The 26,847-nt window shown below is 38.7% G+C and overlaps 1 protein-coding gene across 2 annotated transcripts in view; it reads right to left on the reverse strand.

Moving 5' to 3' along the window:
• Positions 1–10,806: 10,806 nt before the first annotated feature.
• Positions 10,807–26,847, reverse strand: part of LOC134536500 (5-hydroxytryptamine receptor-like) — a 202,503-nt gene continuing 186,462 nt past the window's right edge. For both annotated transcript variants that reach the window (XM_063376221.1, XM_063376222.1), the window contains exons 2-3: positions 19,626–19,818; positions 10,807–11,633 (exon numbers count right to left, since the gene is read on the reverse strand). In XM_063376221.1, coding sequence (XP_063232291.1) covers positions 10,905–11,633; positions 19,626–19,818 — 922 coding nt within the window. In that variant the 3' untranslated portion in view covers positions 10,807–10,904. The remainder of the gene's footprint in view (positions 11,634–19,625; positions 19,819–26,847) is intronic.

The following is a 26,847-nucleotide window of genomic DNA, read 5'->3' on the forward strand; positions in this document are numbered from 1 at the left end:
CTAACATCTTATACATCATTAATCTCCACGTTATTTAACCTCCTTTGAAAGAGTACCCTCAAACAGTCATAAATCAAGGTCTGGGAAATTCCTATCCTTCTCCTTGCGTGTCCCTTGCGCTTAGTGAAGTTCGCAGCGGCTTGCGAACTAACGGCGCTAATAGTTAAAACACCCACTTTTAATAGTGTGTCACATTTATAAAAAGTTGTTTATAGACTACGATTTTCAATTTTTTTTTAGGAGAATCGTATGTGTTTCATGTATAACAATGACTTGTAATTTTGCCGCATTGGTCAGTTTAAGTTAAAGTGGTGAAAACGCAGAACCCAAACAAATGCATTTCTCCCATAGGATGCATGTATTAGATGTTAAGTACTTATTTTAATACAGAAGATTCATGTGTTATCTAATTTAATATTTAAGCAAGGCTAATTCTATAAAATATGTATATTGTGATCAGTTAATTCTATTTTAGTAGATGTAGAAGCAATGGAATACAAACATAAAAATTGGTCTTTATGATACTGCTGTAAATAAATAAACCTTTCCTCTCTTGCATTAAATAACATTATTGGATAACACAAAAATTACCTTTAAAAAAATAACCTCGCAATTGGCATTTTATCCATGCTTTCTTGTGAGGGAAATGCGTTGGTTTGGGCTCTGCATTCTCAAAACTTAAACTAACAAATGCGGAAAAAATTACAAGTCATTTTATTAATTATAAATCTTCAAAGATAATAAATAAATGGAAAATTATAATCTGTAGTCGATGATTTGAAAACATGACATAATATTCAATTACGTATGAAAATCTCATGAAATACAACGTTAAGACAGGGTGTGACAACTACTAGCGCTGCTAGTTCGCAAACCGCCGCGAACTTCAATAAACGTGCCAGACCTCTCTGTATGGCCATGATCCAGAATACCTGCATTTCCCCAAAGAAGCAAGCTGTGGTCAGCAGGGAAGACCTAAGATGCACATAAAATCCTGCCATTCCCGATTACACCCGAACAATTCACCTTCGACCAACTTCGGGATCTGTTTCATTTTTGCGCAGGAAACATGAATTCTAATATTAAAAGTGGTCGGTTAGGTTAGCTACATTAAAACACTTTAAAACACTATGGACGTTTAGTTAGGTTAGTATAGCTACATTAAAAAAAACAGAGAAATATAAATATATAAAAATAAACCCGAGGTTGGCCGTAGGTGAATTGTTCGGGTGTAATCGGGAATGGCAGAACTTTATGTGCATCTTAGGCTTCCCGGTCAGCAGACATCTGCTGTGAATTGGGCGAGGGGTTGGGTATCGAGACTAAGCTCTATGTGTACAGCAAATTCTGGCCATGCCAAGTAGTGTGGCCTTGGTAGATTGTAACACAACCTACCCTCTTTTTGTATTATTTCAAATTCACGTGCAAAATTCTTAAATTTTCATTTTTCAGTACACTTTGCAGAGTGATCTAAACAGGATCATTGAAATGGGTCGGTGAATACGTTAAGGTGAATAAAAATTCAGCACTCTAGACACAATTGTTTGTTACTCTCTGGGAAATGAACATTAAAGGCTTCAGTTAGGCTGAAGAAATTCAGGGTTAAGTTGCATAAGTATCTTCACTTCTTCTTGCTTAATCACGTTATTTGGTTTATTACTATGATGCGCCTCTTTTTGCACATTTAGGGCCTACCATAGTATATCGTGTGTAGACAATGTTGCCTACTTGTAAGGTAATTCAGATTTAGCAAAAACCTCTAACTGGGTGTTTCCTGATATAAGTAACTTTATTGTTGCTTAAGATGTAATTAATTATAGTAGGTAGTCCATAAAAACTGATCACAGATAAGTGAAGAAAAACTACATGCAAATATACAAATATAAAAGGTGTAACTAAATATTTTATTAATGAAAGAAAATAATGCTGCAAATAATGTTTTTCGCACTTGTAATATCTACATAATTAAACACACTATAGACCGATTTGTTGCTTGGTTGCAATATCTTTTAATTATTAGAAAATGATTTTAAAATGAGATATTTCTTAGTGATCACTTTTAGGAAAAAAATGGTAAATCGGGTTTTTTCTTTTAATTTTCTGCTCACATTCCTGGCATCATCAAAGTTGCCATAAAACACTGTTTAAATGAACATTAACAATTAATTCTTGTTCATAACTACTATAAGAAGGATCATATGAAATATATCTGTCAATATTGTTTTTATATAATTTAAAGAGATTTAAAAGAAATAAATGAAAACAGCTTTTATGGTTTATCCTTGGCCGCTTTGCTGTAAACGTTATCTGAGATCATTCTTTGTAATGTCGTTTATGCAGTATGATATTAAAGTCTAAATAATATGTAAAACATTTGGTAGAAAAACGCACTATAACTTAGAGCTATAGACAAAACTTGATTGTTTTAGTTTCAGCTTAATTACTATTTTGAAAATAAATATTTCGATGTTATTGGTTTAGATTTATAAAAAAATTTAATTTGTGGAAATTATGCCATACTTAGTATATAAATACACCTACAGTGATATATTGTTAGTCAACGTTGATTTATGTACAATATATATGTGATAAATTAAATCATTTGTAATACAAATGTATAAATAAAAAAATTATTAACAAACAAAAAAGGTTGTGTATTTCTTATATGTACCAGAATCAGCAGTTCTTAAAAGAAGATAAATACATATAGTAAACTCCAATTTGTGGTTATTTTTACAATCTACTTTAATCATACGCTGTGTTAAAAAAACTGCATTGAATTTCGTTTGTTGAAGACTAAAATTTCAGTGATCTGAGTGAAGCCGGTTTAAAATTAATTTTATTAAATGGATTAACAAGAGTTTCAGTGATACACGGTGTAACAAATTGCATTTCATTGTTTTATGATGTACTACTGACTCACATTTACAGTGTTAGTTATGTTTTATCGCAATTAAGTATACAATATTGTCCCTACTTTTGTTTTAACGTGGATATTAATGAAGGTACATACCCTCATGTGTTAGGCTTCTGAATTTTCATGCGATCATTTATATCATCATGGCCAATTACTAGGGATGTTATACATACTATACAGGAATTATATTTTGTAGTTTAGAATACATTTTTTCGGCCAATATGCTACGTGTTTATTTATGTTTTAAAAATGGCAGCAACTATAGATAACAAAATAAAGTTTTCGTCTGACTCACTCCAAATCTCTCTAGAAAAATTCTCTGAGTTTCCACAACTATACAATTCTTAAAAAATTTGCATATATGATCTCACTTTTTGGAACATTTCTTCGCAAAAATTCTGAATTGACAAAATATGGTGAGTGAAGTTGAGTTTTAACAAATTGAGATTTAAAAATGGTTTATTTTGAAAATCTTGAAGTATAAATCAAACATAAAATTCTGTAAACAAACATTAAATTTAGGAATAGGTTTTTCTTCATTGAGACCTGCAAAAAAATAAAATTAATTCTTTAATGAGTTATCAACCCCCTTTTATAAGATGCAGGATTGCTTTATTTTGTAGAACGCTGCGTCACAACAAATATTTTATACTGTTATAAGAGCAAGATAGAAAACAATCCAGTAGTAACCACTGGTAAGATGATCTGTTGTGTTGAATCATGTGTTCAGATAAACAATACTTTAAAAACGTGTTGTGAAACTAGCCCTTAACAGTTAATAAACATGTTTTATCCAGGAATGAACCTGTTACGATGTCATCAAGTTTTTTTTTCTCGAAATAACTTGCCAACTGCTCAGACGCTGTGGGTATGTTTATTAAAAAGGTGTCACTTTGAAGCGACTTACTACCCTAGATTAACAAATCTTTACCTGAAGAATAATAAAAAAATGTTATGTTATTCTTGTTTGGTACATTCTGAAACCAATGGACCGACAATTTTTTTTTACCATTACACTTTGTCACAGTAAATTTGGTGTGAAATTAATAACATTATTTCCAAGGAGAGCAACTTTATTCACAATTGGGCTTTCCCAAATACATAATGTTAAGATATACAAAGATGATACATTTAAATGAAAAAAAAACAACATTTAGTAGGTCAAAAATAGGTATGCATTTCAACGATTTCTTAGTAAGAAGTTGGTTAAAAAAAAGGTCTTACTTTGGTAAAACATACTCACTAATGTAACTCAGTTTTCACATGATAGGGATGCACGTGCAACTATAAATACATGATGAAATAATTCCTTTTTCATGAGCTGTTCTCATGAATTGTATGCCAAAACCCAAACTTCGTCTTAGCTATATTTTCAGTTCTCGTATTGTTTTCTTTATTAAAATTAAATGTAAAATATCTTTACAAGCTTATAGAAGTGGAAATACTATAACATTTTAACATAAAATATTGAGTTTGTTATTTTTAAGGAGTACAAAATCATTCGCACTTACGGTATAAATTTTAAGGCTGGGATTTGACGTTCATTTGAACTTGGTACATTTTTTTTTAAGTACTTAGCATAGAACTCATTAGTGCAAAAATATTATTCACAAATATTCAATACACAAAATTGATCAGTCACACTCATTACGAATTATTTTGAATAATAATACTTTCATCATAACTCAAAATAAAACGAATAAATATATTAAGACATTTTCGTTTCTATTTGGGTACAGATAAATTATTTATACGTATATCGTAACATGTAGAATTTCTCTCGTCGTACTTAACATTTAAATTTTCTGATGGGGTTTTCGTTTAATTTTGCAGCTTTTTAGTACACCCTTGGGCTCAGAAGGGCGCGCTAAATAGACTGCATTGATTTCGGTTCAGATATGTCAAGTTATAAAAAAATTTTAAACAGTTTTTACTTGTTAACAGTAAATCTGCACTTCTAGGAAGGTAAGCTAGGAAATACGTCTACTAAATGCAATATACAAATCACACGTAAAATACTCCTTGGAGAGATAACACAGTCAGAACGCTTTTGCGGCAACGCTAACCGACAATAAGTAAACACAGAATATGCGTTACAGAAGGAAGACAGTAAATGGCACGAAGAAAAATCGATTTGTGTATGGCGCCACTGTTCTTAAAGGCTGAATTTCCATCAACTATGCGCGAAAACATAATTTACCGACTTATTATTTTTTGTCATGAATGGAAAATAACAAAACGTATTTAAATTTTACGTATCTGATTGAAAGATTTAGAAATATGTGGGGAAGATGAAATTTAGTAGTAAACCACAATACTTTAATCAAAGTTATTTAATTAAAAAAAATTCATTTGTAAATAGATTTCGAAAATACTATGTGGTAAGGGTTAGTTTTGTAAAAAAAGAACAACAAAAAACACAAATCTTAAAATTACAGTAACTACTTAAATTTTGAATTTGATTTGTCAGCGTTTCTTCTTCTTTATTTCCGCACAGTCTTTGATGAGTGCTTTCAAACGGAACTCCGTGTTACGGCTTTTGATTTCTGGCTGAGAGACAAATAACCAAATTTTAAAATTGCAACGAAAACAGTGATGGAATCAGACACTTTTCACGTATTGAAACAAATAAGGGAACAACTCTTAAGCTTCAAAATGACAAAACACAGTGACTTGAAATTATACTTCAGTCTCTTAGTTTTAGAACAAGTTGAAGTGTTTGTAATTACACATTTACATACAAAATATAAATATGGTACATGACACCGAAACTTAAAGGAGTATTTCCAGTGTATGAAAAATACATTTAAAATTGTCCGATAATATACAAGTATGTACATGAAGTTAACATACACTGATAGTTTTATAATTATCAACAAACGCACAGAATTATTTATCTACACAAAACAAACTTTTATTACACTGTTCATTTCAGTAACAACAGTTTAAATATTAATATAAAACATTGATAGGAAAATAAAATACTTGCTCAAACACTGCCACGTTTGATCGTAAAATGTTTTTCCCAGTGCATATCTACAGATGCTGAACAGCAAAATTGTGCAGTTGAACTATAACTCTGATGGGAGCACTTGAACATTACATACTACTGTTGATTGCATATCACATGTACTTAGAGGAAAGCCAGTTGAAAACTGTGGAGACCCGTTCACGCCTTGTATTGTGGAAAGCCTTCTTTTCACAGACGAGAGAGCCAATCACCCGATCGTGCATCTTCATTTTTTTTGTTCATTGCAACTCATGATAACTAATGGTCAATTAGGTTAGGTTAGCTACATTATAAATATTTTAAAACATTGTGGACGGTTGATTTGGTTAGGATAGCTACATTAAAGATACTGTGAAATCATGTAAACAGTTTCCTAGCCCTGGATAGCTAGATATTAAAAAGTTATTTTCTAAGCAACCATAAAATGATTTTACAGTATTTTTAATGTAGCTATACTTACCTGATATAACCAACCATCCCCAATGCTTTAAAGAATTCATAATGTAGCTAACCTATCCTAATCGACCGCAAAATTTAATGCCACACCGGTTTATACAATGAGATAGAACGGGGGGAAAAAAGCGAGCATGAACTTGGGGGAACTTCGGGTGTGGCTCTCTCGCCTGTGAAATGAAGGCTTCCCTGGTATTGTCACACTGTGTGACGTGTTGTCGGCTGCGGGCAGACCCCGAGAGACAGCGACACACACACTCCGTGCTGTTCCCAGCAGTGTTCCACCGGGGTGGTTTGTGTGTGGTGGGGGTGAGCTAGGGCTTGGATCCCCCAGCCCCCCTGGAGATCAATAAGCCCCTCTCTGAGGAAGCCCGCTCGCGATTTCAAAATCGTAACTGCGAAATGGGATTGATAAACATTATCCCGCGCCCCAAACCTCCTGGGAATACTACATTTTTTTTCGCCCATGGGAATGGCGTAATTACACTCCAAATTTCAGTAACCTCATTTAAAAAAGAGTTTATTTCTTTAAAAAATGTTATTAACTAAGCATTGTTCCACGGTTTCGAAATATTACAAACTTTTGCTTTTCCGGTTACAACAAATGAAGATTTGCCAACACCAGGAAAAAAAGGATTGCCTGAGGAATTTCTTTATATAAATTCCAGTAAGTGTAAAGAAGGGAGAAAATTTGTTAAGGGGTGGGAGTGATTTTTGGTTGCTTGTGCCGTAGGATAAAAAAAATAGTTTATAATTCTCGTAAGATTTAAATACATAGTTGAACTAGATATTATCTTTATGTTAAGTGATATCTCCTTCACTGACCCCGTTCTTTACACAGACTGCTGATCCCCGTATGGGAGAGGAAAATTGCTTTACGTAAATAAATAGCCTTGCAGGACATGTAGAGCAGCCAGAAATGCCAGTGAAAGTGAGGTCTGAAAAAGCTCCTATTTACCGCTAGAGCCGTTTCCGTGTACTCGGGGAAGCAATGAATCAGTGCTATGCATATGCAATTCCATCGTGTGCACGATACAAACACACACACTTTACGAATGGCAATGCAGCTGTGTATCTAGTAAAATACAGCATTTCACATAACAGGTATCCTGTGCACCTATTTCAACACGGCAACGACTCTAGCGATGAACAGAAGCATTTATGGAAGCATGGTCATTGATTCTGTCTCCGCTGCGTCTGTACCTATAGTTTTGACGCGCATGCTAGTCACAGCTTGAATAGGGGATAATTATTTACTTTAGAATTTTGACAAATGTTAGCTGACATATTTGTTTCCAAATTTTCTTCATATATTATATATGAGAGAGTTTTAACTGTCTCTCGAACAACAAACAGAGCCAGGTATTCTAAACGTTTATTATGTGTTGCGTTTGAAGAAATGCAGCGTTCGAATAACGTAATACACCAGCTGACGTCACGACGATGTCACAAGCAAGAAGTTATGATTCCTGAATAAAGTTATGATTACGGCAGCTCAAATTTGTGTACGTATCGTGACTGGCTACAATAAACACCGCATCCTTCAGTGATCCATTTGTCTACGCGCGCCCTTCTAGTGAGCAGGCGATTCACCGTAACATTTTATGTGCATTCGCAAGATTATTTCACTGGTATATACTGCCAACATACTAAAAAAAGAATACTTTATTTTTATCATCTCACTGTCTTTCCAAAACCAACTTTATAGCCAAATAAACCAGCTTCTTCATCAGGGACGTTTGTGTATGTTTTGAGTCAACTATAAATCCTAAATAATTTATTACTTTGTGCTGCTCGAATAAAATGTTTTATTGTATTTAATGCTTGTGGATATAATTGATTTAAAATTTCCTTAATCCCGATGCCAAGTTTTACAGTAATTTAATCATAACCGAAAAAAAAAATTGTTTCCCTTACATCGCACAAAAAAAAAAGAATAGTTGACTGTTTATATAGATGTTTATAAATACATATGGAAGTATATTTTACCATTAAAACTATTTAGCCTCCTGAGGTTCAAATAACGTTTGATGAACAATACTGATTTCGCCACACACAAAACTTCATTGAAGTAATAAAATATTTTGTTTAAAAAATAATTATATGTATGAAAACTTTGTTGGATCAGAAAAATCCTAATTAATACTATTAAAATCAAACTCACTCAGTAACCGCAAATAAAAAATTCTCAAATACTTATTACCAAGAAGAAGGTCATAAAAGTGTAAAATCTCGGGTAGATATAATTATTAGCAGGCTCTTATTGGCACTCAGACTTGTGACTGTCGCACGCGAAGTGTAACTGCAACACCACCTTACTGGCCTTTCTGGAATTGCTGAAAACGAAGATTTGTAATTCTTGAATGCTTCAAATATTCTTATAATGAGATTATTTTACTTGTAAAATTGGAAACATTTATTGTTTTGTACTTAAAGTATTTATGCGCTTTAAAAAAAAAAAATTAATTAGTACTTGAACAGCTACGGTGCCTGACCCAAACCGAGTTAGGTTAATTTTTATTTATTCCCTACATTTTTTTCTCAAAATGGTGCTTTTTAATGCGCTTCGGGTGTTTCGGAACTGTAATGATGCAGTTAAGATGATTTCATTTCATAAAATTTACCGTAAACAATTATCATGTCCACTTTTGAAATACACACTCATTTTCAGCAATTTACTTTTATTCATACATGTTGACTAAAAGCTGAATTTAAAAATTGAACACAAAATATTGTAAACCAAAATGGCATCTTTGGGTTTCTTTCTTAAAAACGGTGTGTGTATCATTTCGAATGTCACGCGTTTGGCAACATTGATCATTGCTTATCTTGTGAAGTTCTTTGTCAAACAGAACCTTAAAAATACGATAAAAAACATTATTCAAAACTGAAAATTTATTAATTTATAAAATTTATGATTACACTTCATGTTTTATTTATTCAGAGTTTAATTTTTAACAATATGTAGGAACACGGGTTGAATTTGTGTTAAACAGGTACGTAAGTGTAATGTGTGTTTTTATGATAATAGGTATAGTACTTTGGGTGTCCAATACATATGCAAAGTTACGGTTTGTTAGTTATGTTGATGGTGACGGCATATAAAGTTTTTATAAAATAAAAAAATTAGGTTGCAAGAGGTTATTACTCTTGAAAGAATTTGTTTTTCTCGAGGTAGGCCTATTATTCCGAAAAGAAAAATTATTTTCCTGATGTTCAAAAATAATGTTTTTTACCCGAGTCTTATCTCGAGTATCTGGTTCCCGTCCACCTATATATATATATATATATATATATATAAAAATGAATGCATTACCAGTTCTCCCATATGTTTTATGTTTCTGAGACTTCTGTGCTGGCGCGCCTTTGTTACGCAATTCCGTTTCATTCACAAAATTATTCCTACAATTCCCGTATACCGAGAGGTAAGTTGTGTATGGGCGCGAGAGACTTTCCGCTCAGAAATTATTTATATTTCCATAGCGTCGTGGCTGCGACGTTACAGTACCAAAAAGAGCGTCAAAATTTTGTTTTCGAATGGTGGTTAGACTGGTGCACTAGTTATATTACTTACTAAATGTGTATTCATAAAGGTTTTGTTTAATAATTGTATATTTGAAATCTGTGCACTTCGAAATATATTGATTTTTACAAATGAAAGAAAGATTTGAATAAAAGTCTGTTTTTATATTGAACATGTCGATTTAAATAAAACAGAAAACATTTATGGCTGATGTACGTTTGATGCTATGCAATGACAACAAACATTTTATTAATAAATATTTATATCTCGTTTGAAGTGCAGAATGAGAACGGTATGTAGACAATAACGCAATTCATAGCTGTCGCGCTACTGTGACTCCAGCTTTAGCCTGGTGGTCGTTGGTCCCGATCGACAGAACAAGATGGTGCTCACTGCAGGCGCGCCGGTCGTTGGTCTCGACCGAGAGAACAAGATGGCACTCACTGCAGGCGCGCCGGTCGTTGGTCTCGACCGAGAGAACAAGATGGCTCTCACTGCAGGCGCGCCGGTCGTTGGTCTCGACCGAGAGAACAAGATGGCGCTCACTGCAGGCGCGCCGGTCGTTGGTCTCGACCGAGAGAACAAGATGGCTCTCACTGCAGGCGCGCCGGTCGTTGGTCTCGACCGAGAGAACAAGATGGCTCTCACTGCAGGCGCGCCGGTCGTTGGTCTCGACCGAGAGAACAAGATGGCGCTCACTGCAGGCGCGCTGGTCGTTGGTCTCGACCGAGAGAACAAGATGGCTCTCACTGCAGGCGCGCCGGTCGTTGGTCTCGACCGAGAGAACAAGATGGCGCTCACTGCAGGCGCGCTGGTCGTTGGTCTCGACCGAGAGAACAAGATGGCTCTCACTGCAGGCGCGCCGGTCGTTGGTCTCGACCGAGAGAACAAGATGGCTCTCACTGCAGGCGCGCCGGTCGTTGGTCTCGACCGAGAGAACAAGATGGCGCTCACTGCAGGCGCGCCGGTCGTTGATCTCGACCGAGAGAACAAGATGGCGCTCACTGCAGGTACCGCACGCCCAGACGCCGGTTGCGCCGCCGCAGATTGCCGCGCCGGCCGTACAGGATGCGCTTGAAGGCGTGCCGGAACTCGGGGCTGAATATGGTGTAGATGATGGGGTTGAGCGTGGAGTTGAAGTAGCCGAGCCACAGGAAGAACGACACCATGTACTCGTTGAAGTGGCACGCCTGGCACACGGGCAGCAGGATGGCGAGGATGAAGAAGGGCAGCCAGCACACCACGAAGGCGCCGGTGATGATGGCCAGCGTCTTGGCCGCCTTGCGCTCGCGCTTCGAGTCGGCGGGGTCCTTGACCTTCCTGCGCGCGGGGAAGTGGTGGTGCAGCGGCGGCGGCGGCGGGTAGGACGCGAGGCCGCAGTCGGTGACGGTGGGGGCGTCTACCTCCACGCCGTTGGCGAGCGACGGCTTCTCGGGGCTGGTGTTGGCGGAGGACACGTTGGTGAAGGCCGTGGTGGTGGTGGTGGTGGCCTCGGAGATGGTGGGCAGCGGCCGGCCGATGACGGTGACGACGGCCGCCGCCAGGCCGCCCGTGGTGCCCGCCGCCCCCGCCACCACGCCGCCCGCCGCCGGGTTGCGCACGCCGCCGGGCGCCGCCGCCGAGGCGTTCACCCGCCGCCGGATGCGCTTGCGCGCCGTCTGGAAGATGCGCCAGTACAGCGCCAGGATGACAGCGAGCGGCAGGTAGAAGGAGGACGCCGTCGCGAACACCTGCACAGCACACGCACAAGCACAGCACACCGTCAAGCACCTTGTCTCAGCCACTGTCATCACGGTGGGTACTGCTTTCAGAACTGTTCCATTTCAGACATGTTACATGGCACAGCGTGTAGTTTCAGATAAATACTTTTTATTCATGTTAAACTGGTAAACTTTTTTGATTGGCTGAGCTTTCAGATACCCACAAAAAAAAGTGTATAATGTTTGCAAAATTAGGTTCAATATTTTAATTTTTAACATGTTTATGACTTGATGTAAATTTTTGGACATACACCATTGCAAAACCTTTTTTCTGTTGAAGAAAAACTAAAAACTAAAAAATAAAGAAATAAAAATACCCAAAAAAGACAAAAAACACAAAATTAAGCAAAAAATTGCTGTTGTCAACAAATATATAAACACCACAAAATATTCCGTAACAGGAATATGGTCAACAAACTAAGAAATCAAAGAAAAATGTACTAAGAGAAAGAAAGAAAAACCCCACAAATTATGACGACACAGAAATACTGAACCCAAAAAAATTCAGAACAACGGTTGAAACGAATCAAAAACACGACAAAACGAAAAGACGAAACAAACACAATAGTTTTCCAAAACAGAATGAAACGATAAAAAAAAACCTACAAATGATGACAACACAAAAATATTGAACCCAAAATAATTCAGCACAACAGTGAAACGAGACAAAACACGACAAAAAGAACACAATTGTTTTAACAAAACAGAAACAAGCAACGTTTCGGGAACTGCTTCTGCTCCCGTCCTCAGGCAAAGACGCACATGGTACGGAAACACAGGTGCGACTGAAAAGGGGCTGGAAAAATGAGGGTATTTATCAGTGAAAGGGCTACATCTTGCTCAGCCAATGGCAGACGAGCTGTCTCCCCATTGGCTGTGCACCATGGAGTTAAAGCGGATTGGTTATGGTAGGTTGAGTAGCCTCCCCTGAACGATGCGGTCCTGTCCTGCATACTTCAGAACCATGCCTAGGCGCACCAACTACCATGATCGCTACGAGTGCGGAATCGCCACTGAAGTCAAGGGCCCGTTTTTCGCCGCGGAGTTGCACTCTACGAGTCGTCTCCCTGCGGACCTAGGCGAGCGGCTTGCGGTGAACGCACTGTTGTACGGGGCGCACCTGAAGGCATGTCCGGAGGACCGGAACAAGGCTGCAATATATCTGTGGTCCGCGCAGCAGATGAGGGACCTGGCAAACTTCGCGCGAGATCAGCAGCCCCCGCTGCACCTAGAAGAGCAGGCGGTCCGCTTGCGCGCATCGTGCAGCGCATGGCCAGCCAAGTACACCTCGTTTACCAATTATGAGATGATGCTGCTGGTAGAGGGGGCAACTGCAAGTGGGCAAACACCATCCAAGCCCGCCCCAGTAGCACCAGCATCACCAGAGAAACGTGACGTCTGGACGCAGTCTTCGCCACCGCAGCCTGCCCCAGAGCTGTGCCACAGCAGCTGCCAGACCGTCCTAGCAGTGCGGAGTCGGCACAAATGGAGCCAGACGCCTGCCCCAGCCAAGTACAGGCTCTCAAGCAGCTGTTTTAACAGCTAACAAGAGCGCAACTGCAGCTCTTCACGTCAGCCAGGAGTTCTCTCCACTGCTGCCGCCGCCGGTAGCTTCTGCAGCTACACAGACCGCCCCCAAGGCGGCCTCAGCTGCGGGGAAATTGGCGCGGCAGCCTGTAAAGGAGCAGCCCAGTCAGCACCCACAAGAACACCGCGCGCCCTGGCACTTTGTCGTCCTCAGGGGCGGCAGAGGGGCTGGGGTGCCTGCAGCAGAGCAACAGGGCGCCTCACCGGCCTCTACAGAGTGGCCTTCGCCACTGTTCAGGAGGCCACTCGTCTGCTAGAGGCCGGCCTCACCATCAGAGGCGCCCACTACGCAGCAGAGGCTGCACATACCAAGCCGCAGCTCCCCAGGGCCTGTGGCCATGACGAGCTGCAACCAACCCCTCGCGGTGCAGTGCTGCAGTTGGCAGAAATGCTAACTGCAGTGCTGAGCCGTCATAGATACACCACGAGCCAGCCGTGGGCAGAGGGGACTCGTCCCCTCCACCGGCCTAGCCCTTTCTCCCTTTAAAGGGAGGGGGTCAGCAGCCCACGGTCTTAGGAAACTCGCCACACAGACAACACACTTAACTAAAACAGTAAATTAGTCCAGCCATTGCCCACAAGCATAAATAAATAACTCAACACGTTTTAATTACCAAAATAAAAATCATTACAAACTGAGCAGCCAAGGCCAACTGCTCACCATAAATTAATATTCCCCCCCCCCCTTCTTCCCTTTGAATTTAAATTTTAAACTTAAAGGGAGGGCTGGACAACACACGAGTTTAAAGTAGAGTCATCACACGAAATTAAAGTAGATTATTACATGCCATTTGCAATTAACCACAGCTTCGCAGCTTAGTCAAAAGTCATTTAACATAAAAGTCAAAACCTAACACACATCAGTCAAGACAGGAGATTATGGGTGGCAGGACGCGACCTGGCACTCCTAAAGGGTCGCGGAGTTCGATGCCAAGTTGCGGCATTCGGGCCCCGCGGCCCTCACGGGGCGATGATGTTATCCCCCTTGTCAATCAGATGAAAGTCTCATGGGGGGGGGGGGGGTGCTTCATTAAGCACTTAATACTGGGCGATGGTAGGTTGAGTATTGGCTATTGTTTTGTGCTGCAGGGATGTTTCTTTCTTTATCAAAGGGATCCATATATTTTTTAATTCAATGCTCTGCTGGCTGAAAATATTTTTATTGCTAATAATGAAGGCTGATTCTTTGATTTCCCTTTTTATTTTATCGGGTTTCTGTATGAGTGGTGTTGAGTCTTCCCAGAGAATTTTGTGGCTATTTTCCCATGTATGTTCAGCAATTCTGGATTTTAGGATTTCACCCTTCTTGCGGTTGTTTTTGTGTTCTTTGATTCGGGTGGATAGAGCTCTGCCAGTTTTACCTATGTACATGTGGCCACATTCACAGGGGATCTGATACACACAGTCGTGAGTTTGTAATTTTTCTGTGGCTGGTTTCACCTTGGTAACAACACTTTTAATAGTAGATTTAGAACGGAATGCTGTTTGATGTCCATATTTGTTTCCCAGGCGTCTTATTTTTTCTGAAAGCCCTTGAACATACGGAATGACTAGGGTTCCTGCAGGTTTCTCAGTTTCTATGGATTTGAGTGTTTTGTTGGATTTCATATGATGTTTGATGGTGTTGACAGGGTAACCATTGGCTATGAGTTCTTGGCGTATGTCCAAAAACTTACATCAAGTCTTGCACTCCCATTGCACAAATCTTTCAAAGATAACAACATGTTTATGTTATACAGGATATGGTCCAAAAACGCGCTAGGGTCTAAATACAGGCTACTTGCTGAAAAGGGGTTGTGCACATGCACGAGAATGGCATATAACGGAACAGCAAGACATTGTGTAAGAGTAGTGAGCAAATTACCGTGGCCCTTTATCCTCGTGCTTTGTCGCGAATGGTTTACCAGAAAACCTACTTTTGAGGAACTAAAAACTTTTGAAGGTAGGTTAAATTTAACTTCTCTTTCTTTCTTTATCAGTTAAGAGGCTTCTCCCTAATCTTAAAGTAGATGACCTGAGCTTCATGCAGGGCACCTGTTTGGATAGATTTGTTTGTTTAGTAATGGCTGCAGAGACCATCATCTTGAAGTACTGGATTGTCTGGAAACGGACTATTAAAGATATTATAAAATCAGGCTAGTCCTTTGTTTGACCAACAATGGTAGCCCGATTTTAGACCACGCAGACGTCACAAAGTTTTAAACAATTTCGAAGTGAAAAAAAATTATGGACTTGAATTAATAGCAAAATTTTAATTTCAATCGAGAGTAACATAGATAAATCAGCAAGAAAAAAACACTGGTTTTTATAGCATTAAGAAAGAGAAAAGGGAAGTTGGCTGTTTTTTTTCCTTTCTTAATCCGATTTTAGGATGCCCAGAACAAAGGACAAATATGAAATAAAAACCGCACTTGGTTTAAATCGGACCTAGATAACACAGAGGATGTCATCAAGACAGTTCGTGAACGCAACATGGAATCTTTGAAGGCAAATAAATCTTTGAATGTTCCTAGAAATACTCACCAAACTTTGAGTAATAAATAGATATTGAGCCCGCATAAACTGTTTTAAGTGAAGTTGGGCAGGAAACCTTTGATGGGGAAAGAGTTGGAACTTGAGATTGTGGATTACTTGCTCGATTTTGAAAACGTTTTTGGACACGCTCACAAAGATTTGAGGCGTCTGGATTCTGAATTAGCAATTCGGAATGTCCTGGAAACGTCCTGGAAATATTATGAGGCAACTAATTGCGCATGGCTTGATTTGTTCACGAAAAGACATAGTGAAAATCTTGTGAAACCTCTTTTGCTAGAGAAAAGAAAATATTGAAGCCTTTGTCAATATTTTGGAAGAGCTCTATGCCAAATTTAAGTTTCCCCAGTAAGCGTTTTCATTGTTGATGAAACAGGTTTGACAATAGTTCAGAGCAAATACACTTCAGCCATTTCGAGGAAAGTGGGACAAAAAAATACAAGTGGCTACTTTGACACCTGCAGAATAAGGTAGCACAATCACAGTTATTAGTCGTATTATGACAGAAATATTTTAAGTTACAAAAAATTGCTACTGGCTATTATATTATATGGTTTGGCTGTATTTCAATTAAATGTATTAAATTTTACTAAGCCTTTTAAATATCTCAAAATGCGAACACACCATTGCTGGTTACACTGGTTGACATTGAACAAAATACATGGAGAACAAGCCAATATCAGATTTTGCCAAACGATACATTCTAACATAGCAAAGAGAGAAAAAGTGAGAAAATATGATAGTACAGATCAACACGCAGTGGGCTGAAAATGACTAGAAAGATACAGCAAGTGCTGTAAAAATTGGTTGGCTGTAAAGTCGGTTTACGGACGATAGTTTAACGTGACAACGTCATAACAAAACATTAATGAAATAATTGCATACTTTTATGAATAAAATTGAATCATTTTAATTTTAATAATAAAAGAATAAATACTTGAAATTATTCTAGTAATCATATTTTTAAAATGCAGGAATAATTAACTTTTTTTGCCTAAATTGTTGTTATAAGCAATGAAAACCACATTAACTTTTCACTTCATTTTATAAACAGTCGACGAAACAGTTCACGTGTAGATGACTTGAAATTAATTTTAGAAACTGGCGTTTAGCTATAAAGTTTAAATATAATTATGAACAAGTTTTCATATAAATAAACTGTAATCAAATATCTATCATCAATTATATAAATCACCATAATTTTTTAGTCAATTGTAACATAACCTATTATTACTGCACTCGCCGACAGCGTAACGGAACACAGCGTAACGGAATAATGAGCGTAACGGGACACAGAGTAACGGATCAATGAGCGTAACGGGACACAGCATAACGGAACAATGTGCGTAACGGGACACTTTTTCGTACGTGCAGCTGGCGTTCATCGATTTATTAGAAGTTGTCACGTAAAAAACACTCCTTGGACAATAAAAGAACACCCTAACTAAACCCAGTGATAAAACTGAACAGATAGATAGTCTGGACGACATAGCTATAACAGCATGGATAAACACGCTAGGCTTTCTAAGACAAAACAGTTACGACGTTTCGGGAACTGACATATGCTCCTGTCATCGAATTATATGTTAAGTTTAAAAGTTGGGTTTGTCTGTGTGTCGCTGTGTTGGCCAAGGTTGTTCTTGTTTCAACTGTTTCATCGTTGCCAGCCCACCGTGTTCATCTGGGCTGTATTTTATTTTCCGATTAAACTTTTTTCATTTAATTCTTTTTGCTGTCTACGCATTTAAAATTTTACATCAGCTGATTTTGACTTGTTCTTATTAGAGTAGGACCTATTCATGAGGTATTCATCTTTGTTATACATCCTTGAGGTTTTTCTACACTGTCAAAAATTCTTACCTCAAATTTACAAAGATATTTAAATACAAAAATTAGCCAGGGTTTTAAAAATTTACCGTTTTCTTGGTAAATTTATGGGTACTAAGTTTATTAACTTTTAACATGAATCGACGAAAATAATTTGGAATATCAGCAAAGATTCAAAAACATGTTAAAACTCCTGCAAAAATATTGTTATTGGTTCCACATGTGTGTTGACCCTAAAAACAGAACTCGGAATTCGAACTACAGTGTAGTTTTTACGAAGATCCAGTTAGAGGTTGAAAATTATGGAAATTTGTTGTAATTTATAAGAATGTATGGACACTCTCTGGGAAAAGGTCTATCCTTCGCGGCCAGCAGTCGGCTACTTCTCGGTCTCGGCTCGAGGCCAAGTTCAGGGGAGTGTGCCTGCCGCCTCGACACGCCCGGCGAGCAACAAGAGCTGGTAGTCGCCCCTCGTGACTGCCGGGAAGTCGGGCATGTCATCTTCATGGACGTGGCCTCGAACCTTAGTGTGGACGTAGTTATGCAAAAAGGAACCAACCCACAATTTTGTTATATTTTATTTGAAAACAAATTTAAATAGTACAAGGTCGATCGTACCGTCGTTGCTATTATTATATCAGTATTTACACTAGACCATTACAATTATACCCACATTATGTTATCAATACGAGAATTACAAGTTATAATTAACTTTAACTTCAAAATACTCATAATAGGTTTCATGTGGGTTGGTTTCTTTTTGCATAACTACGTCCAGTTAAGGGTGTGCCTCCCAATTCAGATGATGATTATATATTTATATTAATCACTGATCAACTTTTAGACTTTTTCTCTTGTTTAACTTTCACAAAATGAAAAATAGATACAGAGTATACGTTTTGCATAATTAGCTGCCAAAGTTACATTTTGAACGTTTTTGGGTTGTATAAACAAGAAGAATTCAATTTATTGCAGAACTGAAACTTTTTAGGTTTAACTGCAATGCCACAGGCTAATTCAAGAAATGGTTTGAATTTATTTCAGATAATATTAATTAATTTTACCTGGCATTTAAAAATTCTTCAATTTGTTAGGATTTTGACATCCAAGAAACATGAAATCAGTTTTTGTGATAGAAATGCAAACCATATCATGAAGTAGCCAGTGGCATAGCAGCTAAACCTAAAAAGTTTCAGTTCTGCAATAAATTTAATTCTCCTTATTTGTAAAACCCAAAAACGTTAAAAATGTAACTTTGGCAGCTAATGATGCAAAACGTATGCGCTGCATATTTTTTCATTTCCGTGAAAGTTAAACAATTGAAAAAGTCTACAAGTTTATCTGGAATTACTGTAAATAAAAAATCTTGACCTGAAATTACAGGCACCCTCTTAAATGTAGCGATGGGGCAAATACCACTCTTCTCGAATCGGAATCCCAGAGAGTACCTGGAATACAGCCCTGGAATGAAGGGTTTTTTAATGGAGCACCTGGGGGAACTGAATTGTTGCCCCTTGGTAGGACAGCCGTTCAGGATTTTTCTGGCAATGGTTTGTTTGTAGAGCGTCTGGAAGGGCAGCCCATCCAATTTCTGAAAACATGTTTCTTTAAGTGTTTAAATAATCCTGAAAACTTGTCCCTTGGAAGGGCAGCCCATCAGGATTTTTCTGACAGTACTGCTTTAGAAAGGTTGTCTGAATTGTTGCCCCTTGGATGGACAGCCCATCAGGATATCTCCAAAAGTGATGATTTTGAAAGGTTGTCTGAATTGTTTCCCCTTGGAAGGGCAGCCCTTCAGGATTTTTCTGACAGTAGTGTTTTTGAAAGGTTGTCTGAATTGTTGCCCCTTGGAAGGGCAGCTCTTCAGGATTTTTCTGACAGTGGTTAGTTTGTAAAGTGACCTAACCTAACCTAAACTAACCACTGTCAGAAAAATCCCGAAGGGCTGCCCTTCCAAGGGGCAACAATTCAGGAAACCTTTCAAAAACACCACTGTTGAGTCGCGACGAAGGGCACCTGGTAGCCGACGTCCTGGCTGACGAGGCACTGGCGGTCCTGGTCCACGCGCTGCTGCCACGCCGGGTCCTTCCAGCCCAGCATGGGCGCGATGCACACCATGAAGGCCACCGCCCACACCACCGCGATCATGGCGCCGATGCGGCGCGCCGTGCGCTGGTGGATGTAGTCTATGTTGGTCACCGCCCAGTACCTGCCGGCAGCACGCAGTCGCTCGGCTCCCATCTCAACACCAGCAGGACACACGGGCCACACAGACCTCAGAGAACTCACAGGCCACAAATACCTCACATGACACAAAGACCATACAGACCTCACAGACCTCACAGACCTCGTGGACCTCACAGACCTAAGAGAACACACAGGCCACACAACAAGGAGGGAGACACACAAGCGCATTCACAGTACGCTGACATTTCGAGTTAACATGTCATGTCAGACGCAGGCAGTGCTCACATTGTTCTGATGTTTCCTTGTGGATACTTCGCAGGGTGCATAGTTTTGCAAAAATAGCTGAATTGGCTGTGTAAGTATTGTACTTCTAGAAGAACTTTATGAAGAGGAAGAATGTGCTGCAGTCGTAGTATGTGTCATGTCAGCTCTTCCCGAGGGAAGAGAGTGGATACATCCCACAAATGTACGCAGGGAAAATTTGGGCGAGTTTCATCACCTGATGCCACAACTTCAGGAAGTTGAGGAGAGGTTTTAATGTAATCCTGCATGACGAAACATGAATTTTACAGTCTTCTCAATATGGTTGCACCTAAACTCAGGAAATGTGATAATTAAGAAGGAGTGAGTGTATCAATTTAAGAACGAATCGCCGTGTGCTTGAGGTAAGAGAAATAACATCATTAATTAAAAAATATATTATTTGAAAATAATAATATTTAAACACTCAAACTCACAAAGTGAAGTGACTTACATTGTACACTTTCACTTGTTGTAAATGAAATAATTCATGTCCATCTGTCCCATTCCGTATTCTGAACTGTAGTTCTATGATCTAGGAAAGATATTGGGGAAAATGTCATGTTCAGAATGAGACATCATGTCACATGAATTTGACTGTGAGGAAGTATGTTTCGATACAGGAGAGAAATAAGTTTGGGGAGTATTGCTTGGTTTGGAACACTGTATATCACGCAATTCAGCCTGAAATACAACATTGCCAATTTACATTATGTCCTAGACTGTTCCTCACGACTCAACTGTTTAACAGTTGAAGCCAAACTTAATAACTACATATCTGTCGAAAATGTGGATAATTTTACGTGTTTGGTAGGTGCAGGGGATGTGGGAAGATAATATCAGCGAAGGCGACTATTATCTTACATAATTTTGACCATGTTTTTAATTGACGAATCACTGGAACGATTTCTGTTTCGGTGTTGATTCTTTAGAGTGGGATTGTTATCAGAATTGGATGATGAAGAACGTGGGAGAAGAGAAAGAATGCTGGTATGAATTGGGCAATGAGAAATGTTTTCAAGGTTTGTGTTACCTGCGTCTTGCGATATGTTTAGCTCATTAACAGACACTTCTTGACTAATATTTTCATCTTCAATAGTTTCTTTACTATTACAGGATTCATCTTCATCTCCAGTCACACCACAGTCCAAGCTTCCAAGTGTACTGTAACAATTTAGACCCAGATAGAATACTATTATTCTTTTAAATTTATATGTTCAAAAGGAAATGTGGGACGACGGTGGTCAAATGGCTAGCGCGTTCACTTCCCACCAAACACCGCTGATACGGGTTAAATTGCCGGCAGGTTAATTAGGATTTTTGCTTGTGGAGTTGCAGTAACTTTTTTTAGATAAAGAAAAAGGCCTATAAATCATTCTGTAATACGCCTAAAATAAATTGGTGCAATTGACTGTTTGAGGTCTAGAGATAAACTAGTGTACCACAAACAATCTGTATGAATGTGTTGTAGTTAATATTAGTACATATAAACATACCAGTCCTTCCAATATCTCTACCTAGCTTCCCGAGCATTGCCCCTCGCCTGGTTCCTGCAGTCCTTGCTTGAAATGTCCTACAGCATCTTGTGAGTACGCACTAATTCAGTCACCTGTTCCTCCATTGCTAGATATATCTGATGCACAAAACGTATTACGAGAATATAGAAGTCCAGAACTTCGCCTGATGCGTGCTACGAAGTGTTATGATGCGCTCGGCATCAGAGAACGAAATTACACGTGTTAACACTGCAAGTCAGAAAAATGTGAGCTCTCCCATATGTAAGTAATTATGTATTTATTATGTAACACGTGTTAACACTGCAAGTCAGAACAACGTGAGCACTCCCATATGTCAGTATTTATGTATTTATTCTGTAACACGTTTTAACACTGCAAGTCGGAACAATGTGAGCACTCCCATATGTAAGTATTTATGTATTTATTCTGTAACATGTATTAACACTGCAAGTCGGAACAATGTGAGCACTCCCATATGTAAGTAATTATGTATTTATTCTGTAAAAAGTGTTAACACTGCAAGTCGGAACAATGTGAGCACTCCCATATGTAAGTGATTATGTATTTATTCTGTAACATGTGTTAACACGAAACGTCAGCGTAGTGAGTATACAGCTTTACAGTGAAAACTGAAACCATGTTTGGCGCGACATGTGACGCTATATTTTGGATGGGCTAAGAACTATTAGAAAAAAAAAACCTCCGGATAGAGACTCTAATACAAAGTCTTAGGTTAATAATGTTAATTTATCTACTTGACGACTAATGGCTTAGTAAAAGTAATTTCAACGGTGCGAAAAACAAATTATGCTGTTTTGTAATAAAAGATTAATGTTATATATAACAGAGTAGGAGATGCGAACATTTCTGGTTTGCCACATTACAAAATATGTGGCTACAAAAATATAGTTAATTTTTTTCACTGGTTACTTTGCATGATAAAAGCTTATGTATTCCTTCTCACAATCAATGTAGCCATGTTAGCAATATATTATGAAAGCTACTATCTAGCGGATGGGCCCAAAAATACTTCAAAAATCGAGGGTCTTATTCTCGGCAATTAGAGTTTCTCCTCCATGTTCAAGACAAGCAACCTAGGTGGGAGGGATATAGCAACCCAAAGACGCCCATTGTTCTAAATGTATTTTTTTACGTGTAACATTTTAGCTTCCGGTACACGGCATTTGGTGGGAGTAAGTTCGTGAATGGAACGTAAGTCGCCTGTAACGGGAATATGTATCCACGGTGCTGCCATCTGGGGCGTATTGTGCGAACCAAAGCCTACAAACGTTAAAGAATTAATGGGTCGTTACCAAAACGCCGAATTACCACAACACCGAACGTACAATAACGCCGAATACCATAACGCCGAATGCCAAATTGACTACAACGCCGACAGCTAGAAAACTGCTGTGTACCACAACGCCGAAATACAGTAACGCCGAAAAATGTTGCTGCGGGGAGGGGTGGCCACAGGAGCAAAATGAAAAACAACTGAATTAATTTGTGTGTGTTTCTTAAATGTATCTTAACGCCAAAATACCACAACCTAACCTAGGCTAGCCTAACCTAGCCTTACCTAACCTAACTTACCTATCCTAACCTTTGTGGCAGTCCTGCAATGACATTTTTCTGCGTTAATGTATTTCGGCATTGTGGTAATTCGGCGTTGTGGTACACAGCAGTTTTCTAGCTGTCGGCGTTGTAGTCAATTTGGCATTCGGCGTTATTGTACGTTCGGCGTTGTGGTATTTCGGCGTCAAGGTGCGTCCCCGAATTAACTGTTTGATGATTTTCAAAATTATGGACTGTAACTTAATAAAATTCCTTGTCAAAAATCAGGTCCCAAGCCGGGGTTTAAGCTTTTTTTTGTGGAGCCGTTTCATTGTATTGTTTTAATTACTTTCTGCAAATCTCGAATGATTCGATAGGCGACGTAACTGCTCGCTAGCGAATTCTGGTGGCGGGTGCGGAAACTACGTGTGATTCGTGTCCAGAAATTTAGTTGAAAACATAATTTGCGTGTATTTATCACGCTTGGCATTACTCGAAAGAATTCTAAGTTAAATTTCTTTTTGGTATTTCACATTATAAGTTTATTTGTTACACGATAACATATGAACTTGCTCCTTACCGAGGTTAGATGTTACACATCTCTGGCCAGTCGTGAATGACTCTCATACATATTATGATTATATTTTTAATTTTTAACATTTTATAATTTACATACGAAATTTGTTAGGAGTAATTTTGTGAAAATGGAACGGAAGTCGATGAACGGAAATGTGTCACAAAGATGGCGAACCCATGTGTTGTAACATAAACCTGTATATAGACACTTTCGTAAACATTAGGGGACATACAAATACTTTTGGTGTGCCAAATGAAACTCTATGATAATAAAACTACCCGGAAATAAAATAGCAAAATGTAATCATAAGTTTGGAAACAGCTAAGTAACTGGCATTGTAATCATTATAATACATATCTGCTTCTAAATTCCCTGGAGGGTTAGTAGCGCAACGGCAGAGGGTGTGTCCTGGGGCATGGCTCATATCTCGTCTTTGGGGAAAAAAAAAATATTTTACATTTTTCACAAATATAATGAAATGTTGAATAAGCTCAATAAAGTTAAGGTGTTTGTAGGAAGTATTTGCAGATTGATAACAGTCGTTTGAGCAAAAACTGTTATATGTATTCTTATTGTTATAATGTGTTTTAAAATGTTTATGGTTAATATTTTACTAATGCCATGAACGTATGACATATAACTTGCGGAGAAAATTTTAAGTATTAACTATTAAGTTAATTTTTACAAGATGTGCAATATTTTAATAAAATTCCTTGTCGAAAATCAGGTGGAAAGCCGAGGTTTTATCGGAACCGTTTCTAATAGTTTAACATTTTCTGTTGTGTCGTGCTGCTAGTTGCTATCTGCGTTTGGTGGTGGCAAGCAACGTTTACAATTCAGACAGCGAATTATAGCGGTGGGCGCAGATACTGTGTATGTGATTCGCCTCCAGAAATTTTGTTATTTGAAACGCAACTATATTATTTATCAGTTTTTTTATCATAATAGGCATTACTTTAAATTTTATGTCCGAGTTTCGTAATATGAGTTCTTTTGCAACATAATCAACATAAGTATATATGAGTTTGCTCGTTACGGAGGTAAAATATTTATACAATACTGGCGAGTACTGAAATACTCGCTAACATTTTTTGATGTGTAACATCTTAGCTCTCGTCATACCACATTTTGTAGGTGTAATTTCATGACTGGAACAGAAATGTGTTACCATGGTGGTTCCATCTGTGGTGGATGGGAAGGGAAACTTTATAGAACTAACAGTTCAATTTATTGTTTTATTTTGGGTGATATTTTAATAAAATTCCTTGTCGAAAATCGGCTCATCGACTGGGTTTAGTATATTTTCAAGTCTTTTTAGCTTTTATCGGAGCCACTCATTATACTGTTTAAAATTTCGGTCTGCAAATGTAAAGTTTTAATAGTCGGCGTAATAGCTGCTCATGTAACGAATTCTAGCGGCAAGTGCGGAAACTTAGTGTGATTCGCGTCTAGAAATTTAGTTGGAAACACAGTTTTCGTATATTTTAAGGTATTTTACGTTAAATTTCATATCCGATTTTTAGTATTACACGTGTTTTTTTTTTTTTTTTTTTTTTTTGCAATATGAGAACACACAAAATTGCTCTTTACCGAGGTTATATGTTACACATCCCTAGCGAGTTCTGAAAGACTAGCACACTTTTTTTTTTTTAGAGATCTCTCGTTTTCCATGCTTTCAGAGCTGATCCAATCTCTCAAGATGTAAATTCTAAGAAGCAGTTAAAACTTTACAACTCATCCAGCCGCTAAAAAAAAAATATTTTTTTCTTTATATTTAAACAAAAATATTAAAACCCTTTAATATCACTGTCAGAAAAATGAATGCCTAAGTGTTACCTACTCAATCATCATGCATACATAGCAAACGCGCACACAGGTACGTAAACATATACATATTATGTGTACTATATACTCACGCACACAGGAACGCATACGCAACACATGCACACTTCCTTGCAGGTTTAAACCTCAGAGAAGCTAAGATTGGTTTGCGACGATTATTGGCAAGCAATTTCTTCCTTAAATAGTCGTTCAGGGATGCCGAAACTACGTCCTTCAATGAGTCATGCGAGCTGCTGGGAGCAGGAACTTCTCCGGAAAGACTGGAGCCGAAAGAAAGGGTTGGTAGTAGACTTTGGGCCCCCAAACTGAGCAAAATTGAGCAGTAAAAAAAATTTAAATAGAATAATTAATAGAACAAGGGCGCGATCTAGGACGGTCTGAAAATGTATGGGGAGTTCAAATTCAGGCTGTATAGTCCCACTTACCGCTTGAGGGTGGGGAGGGATATATCGAAGCTTCATTCCCGCAGAAATGATAAGTAAGATTCAACCCCCCCCCCCCCCGCAAAAAAAAAATAGTCACAGACGAAGTCACACAAAAAACTCAAACACTACATTATCACCACGAAACGTGTAAGGAGATTTTTGGGAATAAAATGACCAAATATACATGACTACATTCCGTAGTTAATATTCCGTTTCTGTGCTTTATGTAAAGCCACCAGAAGTTAAAAGAGTCTCAAACGTTAAGTCCCACTACAACTGCTGTAAGGTTGGTCGAGTAAACTGCATAATTAATGTTCTCCCCTAGGGGTTTAAAGAAGGGCAAAGGGGTGAGGTTGGCATAGAGGTAATTAAGAAGCCGTCCAAGAAGGACGCGATCCGATTGGCTAACAGGAGAGACTGGAGAAGGGCATCCAATGGGATGGCCTACAGGTTAAAAGGGGGGCACTGGGATGCCTCGGTTAGTGGCGCTGCCTGGGAGCGTACAAAGGAACTACAAAGTGCTTTAATTTTGTTCGTGAACTATCCGGCAGGTATCGCACAGGGCAGCGTGATGTGCGCTGGCACTTGTATAGAAAAGGGGAGGGGGAAGTGCTGGCGACAAATTGGCAGGTGACTTTATGTTTGAGGGAGATGAGAGGAAAATCATGCCGACGTCGTGCTGAGGCGGGGAGTGGGAGGAAATGCCAGAGTGCTTGCAGAGGCCGGATGCATGACGTCATGCGAGTCTGGCGTGACGGGAACAGGAGCCCGGATGTAATATAAGACTCAGCGTCTGCGCCGGGCGCTTGAAGCCAGGCGTGATGGCTGGCGGGGAA

Source organism: Bacillus rossius, chromosome 11, assembly GCF_032445375.1.
Source record: "Bacillus rossius redtenbacheri isolate Brsri chromosome 11, Brsri_v3, whole genome shotgun sequence".
Taxonomy (NCBI): domain Eukaryota; kingdom Metazoa; phylum Arthropoda; class Insecta; order Phasmatodea; family Bacillidae; genus Bacillus; species Bacillus rossius.